This window comes from Polyodon spathula, chromosome 2, assembly GCF_017654505.1.
Source record: "Polyodon spathula isolate WHYD16114869_AA chromosome 2, ASM1765450v1, whole genome shotgun sequence".
In the NCBI taxonomy this organism is placed as follows: domain Eukaryota; kingdom Metazoa; phylum Chordata; class Actinopteri; order Acipenseriformes; family Polyodontidae; genus Polyodon; species Polyodon spathula.
In genome coordinates this window covers 71,110,171-71,118,671 of record NC_054535.1, presented here as the reverse complement: position 1 = coordinate 71,118,671, position 8,501 = coordinate 71,110,171, and the positions used below count along the sequence as shown (strand labels likewise).

The following is an 8,501-nucleotide window of genomic DNA, read 5'->3' as shown; positions in this document are numbered from 1 at the left end:
TATCATCACTATCGGCCACGGCATTCCTGGCATACCCAGAATAATGTGCTTACGAATGTGTCGACCGGAAGTCTGTCTTATTAGTATGTGCTTTTGAAGTCCAAAATTGAATCCGGATGTTAATTAGCATGCATTTTTTATATAAGCAATTCAGACCGGATGTTCATTAGCATGCATTGTTGATATCGGAAATAGAATTATTGATATCAAAAATAGAATTGTTGATATCAAAAACAGACTTGTTGATATCGGAAATACAATTGTTGATATCAAAACCGCCATTCTTGATATTAAAAATAGAATTGTTGATATCGGAAATACAATTGTTGATATCAAAATAAAAGGTACTACTGATATCAACAATTCTATTTTTGATATCAACAATTGTATTTCCGATATCAACAATTCTATTTTTGATATCAACAATTATATATATATTGATATATATATATATATAAAAAAATAACACTGATAATTGTTGATATAAAAAATAGAATTGCTGATATCAGCAACACATTACTGATATCAGTATTAAAATTGTTGATATCAGCAATTGAGGATTAAATGTTAAAACGGCTTTGTGACCTGAGCCTATCTGAGTTATGACACGTCTTGTTTCTTAACTAACTTCATTGGCTTCTGCAGCCCGAATCGAATTCACTATACTGCTTGCTGCTATGTGTGTAAGCTTTTACAAACACACGCATTTTGTTTCTGTATCGGCTGCAGAAAATTTTGTACTGTGTGCTGCTTCTTATGCATTTTATTTCACAAAATATAAAATTAAAATAAATAATAATAAAAAATGTTTAGCTGCATTTTTGTTTATATAGTGGCTCCAATTTGGCTACTTAAATGTTTTTAGATTATTATTATTATTATTATTATTATTGGTTAATTAAAAAAACAAAAAAAAAGTTGATACTGAATCGCTTTATATTTCCTGTAACCTATTATTTTTGAGAACAACCCGAATAGTTGCTTTAACGAATGCAACTGCTGGGAGAAAGCACTCACGCATGACCAGTTTTGAGGAAAAAACTGTAAATTGTAAATTGTAAAACGCCAGGTCACGTGACTACACTCCCCTTTACAGACCCATTCCTTTCCGGTTCATTACTATGTCTACAACCAGGTTGATACTTTCTCGAAGCCCAGCACTTTTTAAAGAAAAAACAATATAACACTGCAAACTCTGGGTGGGAGTTCATGGAATGCACAGTGCGCGTTCAGGGAGATCCTTCTGTGCAGAATCTGACCAATCTAGCCAATTGGTTGGCTAAATCGATCAGATACTGCACATAATCTGCACTGAATGATCTCTGTGAACGCTCCCCTTATCATTCCCATTGTATCATATGATTCAAGTGGGTGTAGATAATTTAAAACAAAATAATAAATGAAAGCTTAGCAACGCTTCTGAAATGTTTTGGTTGTGTGCGCTCTGTACAAAACATGTTTAATACGCCAGGAAATTGGTAGGCAACTGAAATAATTCGGTAGGCAATGTCTGCCACGGCTTAGCACACTGGTACGGTTTCTGTAAAAAAATAAATAAAATAAAATAAAATAATGTGAATACAAAATAGCAAAGCCAGGACGATCTAACAATTTAACTGTTTCTGACCTGGAATTTATTATAATACACGGTGTATACTCTGTCTGTGTGTGCGTGTATCTATCTATCTATCTATCTATCTATCTATCTATATAGGTTATACCACAATGATTATGTTTTAAAGCATATTTTTCAATCAGGCTTTTCCTAGACCGGTTTTCTGCAGATCATGGAACACTGGGATATCACCATGTTTAGAAGTGCTAGATTCTCTTTGGAGAGTTCTAAATCAGCACAACAGATTGTATCAAGGCTGTGTTGAGGTTGGCACGCCCGAGCACTGCATTCCAGCTCTATAGTTAGAACTGAAGTCACTCTGAACACATCATCAAGTGCGTGTTCATGTTAGTCTGTAGTTCCAGATTCAAACTTATCAGTTCTGAACGATGCTGATGGGAAAAGCATTTTTCATCATGGGGGTTTTAAAGGAAGAATGTGGCACACCATCTAGGCTTTCTATTTCACAAGGCAAGCAAGGACCATACTCCCATCTCACAATGAAAATACAGATTTCAGATCATTTATATCCAGATAATAGCGGTTACACTCTTAACACCCACCTGTTTGTACGAACTTGCCAGAGATGCCTCCCAAAGAAGGCTTTATAACCGTCTATTACCTAGCCAGTGTTTGTTGACACTGCCATTACTGACACTAACAAAGGCATTAGCCTGAAAAACAAAATGCTGACAATGCTTCTGGCCTCCAGTAAACTTTTGAAGAACGTGCACTGTATATATTTACAGCTGACTTTATAATCCCTTTGTCCTAATGGTCTTTTCTGTGTGCACCAGATCATTAGAGTTGAAAAAAAAAATACAAACAAAAAATCAAAAGATACATTGAAGTTATTTAATTTCTATCCATTTTAACTGAAATATAAATATATGCTGTTGTTTAACATACTGAACAGTATAGGTAATTACAACCACTTTAACAAAACATGTCAAACGTTTCTGTCTGTGTGTGCTGAACAAGACCAACATTTAACATGGAATTCCTCTCTTTTCTTGTTCTGATGGGCGAACTTCAAAGGAAGCCTCCTGCTCGAAACAGCAAAAGGAACTCTTTCATTAGCTCACGGTCTTGTCTCCACCACCGGAGTCCCATCGTGACACAGCACAGCGCTCAAGCCTCTCGCTTGCAGCCCGCCTGGCAGCTTGTACTGGTGAGTGAAGCTCCTGGAGATGAAGCCGTGCTCGTCAAGCCAGGGCTCATGCTGGCTTTTCAAGAGCCAGCCCTTATACACCTGAATGAGGATCTCCTCTGGGCGGAATTGAGCCACGTCTAACAGCACCTGGAAAGCAAGCTCCCTGCCCTTCTCTCCAGTGGCAGCTCCCTCGCTCCCCAGTTTCAGCCCCGGGATGGAGGGCGCCGGCAGGGCAAATAAGGAGTGCTCCTCCTTGCACTCCTCCTTCTCTGCAAACCAGGCCTGGTAGCGGACTGGGCATTTCAGCCAGTGCCTGATGGTGACTCCTTCCATTCTGCTAGATTTGACAAAGATACTGTCTAATGACAAGCCTGTGCTTCTTCCTGGGATTCCCTTGGTCTTTCGATACGCTGTCATGTTGAGTGCTGGCTCTGCTCCTTGGTTTACAAACTGAGTTGCTGTGTTACACTTTGTTTATACACACAAGACACAAGACTTTCTGGCAGCTGCACCCATGGATTTTAGTTGGAGAAGCTTAGTTAGATGTGCTTCAGTTTACAATCAATTCAGAAGAAAGCTTCCCTTGTGGAAGGTGTTTATGTTACATGAATGCTTACAGTTCTGGTAACGTTTAATTGGCGTTAAGTGTATAATACTCTACTCACTACACTATAGTGCTATATATCTGTGCAGTTACAGTGAGGATATTGTGTACAGTGTACCCACTACACTGTAATGCTGTATAGCTGTGCAGTTACAGTGAGGATATTAAGTGTACGGTATACCCACTACACTATAGTGCCGTATAGCTGTGCAGTTACAGTGAGGATATTAAGTGTACGGTATACCCACTACACTATAGTGCCGTATAGCTATGCAGTTACAGTGAGGATATTGTGTACAGTATACCCACAATTTCAGAGGTGGAGCTGAGGAGAGAAACCCATACTACCCCAACCAAAAAGACCTCAACGACTTGATTAGAGATCTTGGTCTCACCAAGTCCAATGCCGAGCTTTTGACGTCTAGGCTCAAGCAATGGAACTTGTTGGATGAAAGTGTGCAAGTTGCAGATCAGAGGAAGCGTCACCAGCCTTTTTCCAGCTTCTTCACCTGTCAAGATGGGCTCTGCTTCTGCCACAATGTGACCAGTCTGTTTGAGGCAATCTGAATCGCCTGTAACCAGAATGAGTGGCGCCTCTTCATTGACAGCTCATCCAGGAGCCTCAAAGCCGTGCTGCTCCATAATGGTAACAAGTACCCGTCTCTTCCCCTGGCTCACTCGGTGCACCTCAAAGAGGATTACAACAGCATCAAGACCTTGCTGGACACCTTGAAGTATGATGAGTATGGCTGGGAGGTCATAGGAGACTTCAAAATGGTAGCATTCCTGATGGGTCTCCAAGGCGGTTTTACCAAGTTTCCCTGCTATCTTTGCCTTTGAGACAGCAGGGACACCAAGGCACACTACCACAGGCGGGACTGGCCACAGCGGACCGAGTTCTCTGTGGGGAGGAACAATGTCAAGTGGGAGCCACTGGTGGACCCCCGGAAGGTGCTGATGCCACCACTGCACATCAAATTGGGCATTATGAAACAATTTGTCAGAGCTCTAGATAAGGAGTCGTCATCCTTCAAGTACCTTCAAGACTTCTCCCTAAGCTGTCTGAGGCAAAGGTCAAAGCCGGTGTCTTCATCAGACCACAGATAAAGAAGATCCTGGAGTGCAATGAATTCCCCAAGAAGCTCACTAGTAAGGAGAAAGCGGCTTGGAACAACTTTGTCGCAGTGGTTCGGGGCTTCCTGGGCAATCACAAGGCCGAAAACTATGTGGAGCTGGTTGAGACTCTGGTGAAGAACTATGGCACAATGGGCTGTAGGATGTCCCTCAAAGTCCATATCCTTGATGCTCACCTTGATAAATTCAAGGAGAACATGGGAGCATACTCGGAGGAGCAAGGCAAGCGCTTCCACCAGGATATACTGGACTTTGAACGCCGCTACCAAGGACAGTATGACGAGAACATGATAGACTACATTTGGGGGCTGATTCGTGAAAGTGATTTACAGTATAATCGTAAATCTCTAAAAACTACTGACTTCTAAATCTTTTGTAGTCATTTTTGTATTACTTTAGTATAAATACATGCTAATTTGTATTCATGTGTTGTTTTTTTCTGACTTTATGTGAACGAAAAGACACAAATTTGCCTGTTTTCTCATTGGAAATAGGTACATTTCAAAATATCACTGTCCTGGTCACAAAAGCAAAGTTTGTGGGGAATAATAGCCATTTTCTATACTTTTGAGGCATAAGCAATTAGGAAATAACACTTACTACCCAGGAACAAAAATTGTGTTACATAGTGTAATCTGTAAATCGTTGCTGACCTCTAGTGATTAAAACTGGAAATGCATGTGATGTAGTCCTGTGTCTGACTAACGTGAAGGTGCAAACTTTTTTTGAAACAATAGATATATATATATGAACAGCATCAGGAACTGCAAGGAGAGTCGCTCCAGTACTGCAGTATTTGAACTGTTTTAAGTTCACCTGTGCAAGGTGAGTTGCTCCAGTACTGCAGTATTTGAACTGTTTTAAGTTCACCTGTGCAAGGTGAGTTGCTCCAGTACTGCAGTATTTGAACTGTTTTAAGTTCACCTGTGCAGGGTGAGTCTCTCTAGTCCTGCAGTATTTGAACTGTTTTAAGTTAACCTGTGCAGGGTGAGTCTCTCTAGTCCTGCAGTATTTGAACTGTTTTAAGTTAACCTGTGCAGGGTGAGTCTCTCTAGTCCTGCAGTATTTGAACTGTTTTAAGTTAACCTGTGTAGGGTGTGTCTCTCTAGTCCTGGAGTATTTTGTCACGTCTGCTGCGTTTCGCAGATTTTCACCTACTCTTTTTATTCTGTCTTATTTATTTTCTATTTACTCTGCACACACTCTTAACTCAGGGGAGACGTTAGGAGGACAGAGATGTTATAAACTCCTAGTGGTTTATGTTCGAGCACTGGACGAGCTGTATGTATTTCCATATAACCTCTATTTAATCAGAAAGAAAGCCACTCAAGACTCATTCATTTGAAGTTTTACGAATCAGAGCAATGCTCTTTCGCTTTATTAAAATGCTCTTAATATTGGAAAGGTAGGTTGATCAGACCACCAAATTCCAATACACGTGGTCTACAAGCACCCACTACTATATTTCAGTTTCATTCAATATAACACTCTCTTAAAACCAAAACATAGTTTCAAAACCTTATAGCAATACAACCAATACATGTAAGATATAATAATGTTAGTAATATGCTTACCTCCTATTATAAGGAAAAGTAGCGTGAACAAAGGAATCAGAAATGTCTTGTGGAGATCTGCAAGTGATGGACCACTTCACCCTGTCAAGCAAGGTCTTGATTGTGGTACCCCTTTACGAAAGGTGTGAGTTTTTATAGGATTTGTCTCCATAGGAATACATGGAGAATCTTTATCAAGTCCAACCTTATCTTTTTTGGCATACAACATCCTAAAATTTTAGAGCCTTGTGCCAACAATTAATTAAAATATAACACCTGGTCCACACATCCGATCATGATCTCACCAGCTCATCTCTTGACCCCTCCTCTATCTAAAAAGTTAGGTGAAACATAGTTCACTGGACTTTTAGTGTCCCCACAGGACCCTCCCTTGAGTGTTGTTTGAAATATATACAACACTATAATGTTATGTTGAATATATAAGTGTTGTTTAAAATATATACAACACTATAATGTTAAATGTACTTGTGTTCTTAATACTATTTTATTATTCTAATCTGGGAGGACAGCTTGTAACAGAGAAAAACCCACTTGCTTCTCGATCAGTGACCTGTCTCGCCTTTCGGCTATTTATTTGCAAGGTCTCTGTTGAAATGTGAGTGCAAGTTATTATTTTGTCTTATTACAAGCAAATATATCTGTTAGAATTAATATATTTCCCAGGTCTGAATCATACTTCAAAAAGTGTCTCAAATGTTATAAGTTGATTATATGTAACTGGTTACTTAAGTATCTCTTTTTCTTATTTTATTTCTGCTAATTAGTTTCTCTCTTTCTTTGTGTGTCTAGCAGATATTATAGGGAACCTCCATCTTATGTTTTCTTTCAAATATAGAGTTTCAATTTATAGACACTCTGTTTGTCCAAGTGTAATACTATCCCTTAAGCTTCCCAACAGCACGAATTCAGCAGTTTAGCTAAGTTCATGCCGCTAAGAATACTCAAGGACAGTTAGATGAACTCAGCTGAACTGCGAATGATCTCTTATTTTTTTTAGCTGCACAAAAACCAGCTAAAACCAGTTTGCTAGCTGTGCACTTAGTTTTCCAATTTTCGGTGATAATTAAGGTTTTTTCCAATTCTTCTATGGTGAGAAACACTCTAACCTTGACGCTGGTTGATAAGAGAACTCCACTCTTTGTGCCAACTACGCCCCCCTTTACCAGGCACAGCTTTCTAAAAAACAGGCTTACAGAAAATTCGAGAAGAAAGTTCACATAAAGTTTACCTTTTTTCAAAACCTATCCTCTACTTTTAAAATTACTTTTTATATTTCAATATCATAGTAAGCACATCAGGTATTTCTTTCCATTCATCTTCCCCACTCCCCAACTTCTCAATTTAGGAATAGAAGAGATGAACTAAGAGAAACCCCATAGTTGTTTAAATGTGAACTTTTCTTGACGAGAAACGGTTTTATACATTTTATCATAACCGGCAGTGTTAAGCATATGGTCTTATAAACAAATAGTTTATAGTAAAAAGCAAGCATACTAAACCTTATTTCAACATTTAACAACATTTTCTTAGGCTAAAAAGGGTGCTGTAGAAACTTAGCATTCAATTCTGGGAATCAAACCCATCTTGATAAGAAACTGCTCAGAGACCGGCCACTGCCCAAAAGCTGGCTATGTATCAAATTATACCAGTTTCTTACTGCATCATTTTATATATAAAGAACGCATGATTTTCACAATTACAGATATATAGAGATAATACACAACTTTCACAATTATTGATTAGAGCAGCATTAAACATTCCATTTCATTACATATTTCCATGATTTTCCAAACTAAAGATTATACAAACACTATTTTGCCAAACTAAAGATTATATAAACATTACAAAAGATTATAACACATATTATTGCATTAATACATTTCATTTTAAATCCTCCAATCCATGTCCAGGATTTCAGCTCGCTCCCAGCAAGACTCCACTTCGGTCTTGGGTTCAACTCGGGCAGGCTCAGCGAACACGACAATGGGCCCTTGAATCCATCGTTTCGCATCACAGGTGTGGGTCGCTATAGCCTTGATGTTGTACCTACAAGGCACTTGTACTTGCTTAGCAGGGACACCTTCCCTACATTCCAATTTTCCCAGATGTGCCCATTTTAATAAGTGACCTGTTCCCTCACAATCCATGCATACAACTCTTTTTACGTCTCGTGGATTCACATTCAAATGAGAGAAAGAGAACCCCTCTGAATCATTACATTCAAACAGAAACCTACAGTGTCTTGCTACATAACTGCAGGCTGGACATGGCTTAGGCCCGGCCAGGAATGTATCACCTCTGCATCTATCACATCCACACATTCGGAGGCAACGATTAGTTCTCATGTCATTACTCAAAACCAGCTCTGCGCCTTCCACAAGCATTCTAGCTCGATACATATTTCCTGTATTCATTTCCTTT

The 8,501-nt window shown here is 39.1% G+C and overlaps 1 protein-coding gene across 1 annotated transcript; it reads right to left on the bottom strand.

Moving 5' to 3' along the window:
* Positions 1-2,696: 2,696 nt before the first annotated feature.
* LOC121326909 (heat shock protein beta-3-like) lies at positions 2,697-3,101 on the bottom strand. Its single transcript, XM_041270559.1, has one exon. The coding sequence runs from the start codon at positions 3,099-3,101 to the stop codon at positions 2,697-2,699; it is 405 nt and encodes a 134-aa protein (XP_041126493.1).
* Between the last annotated feature and the right edge of the window lie 5,400 nt (positions 3,102-8,501).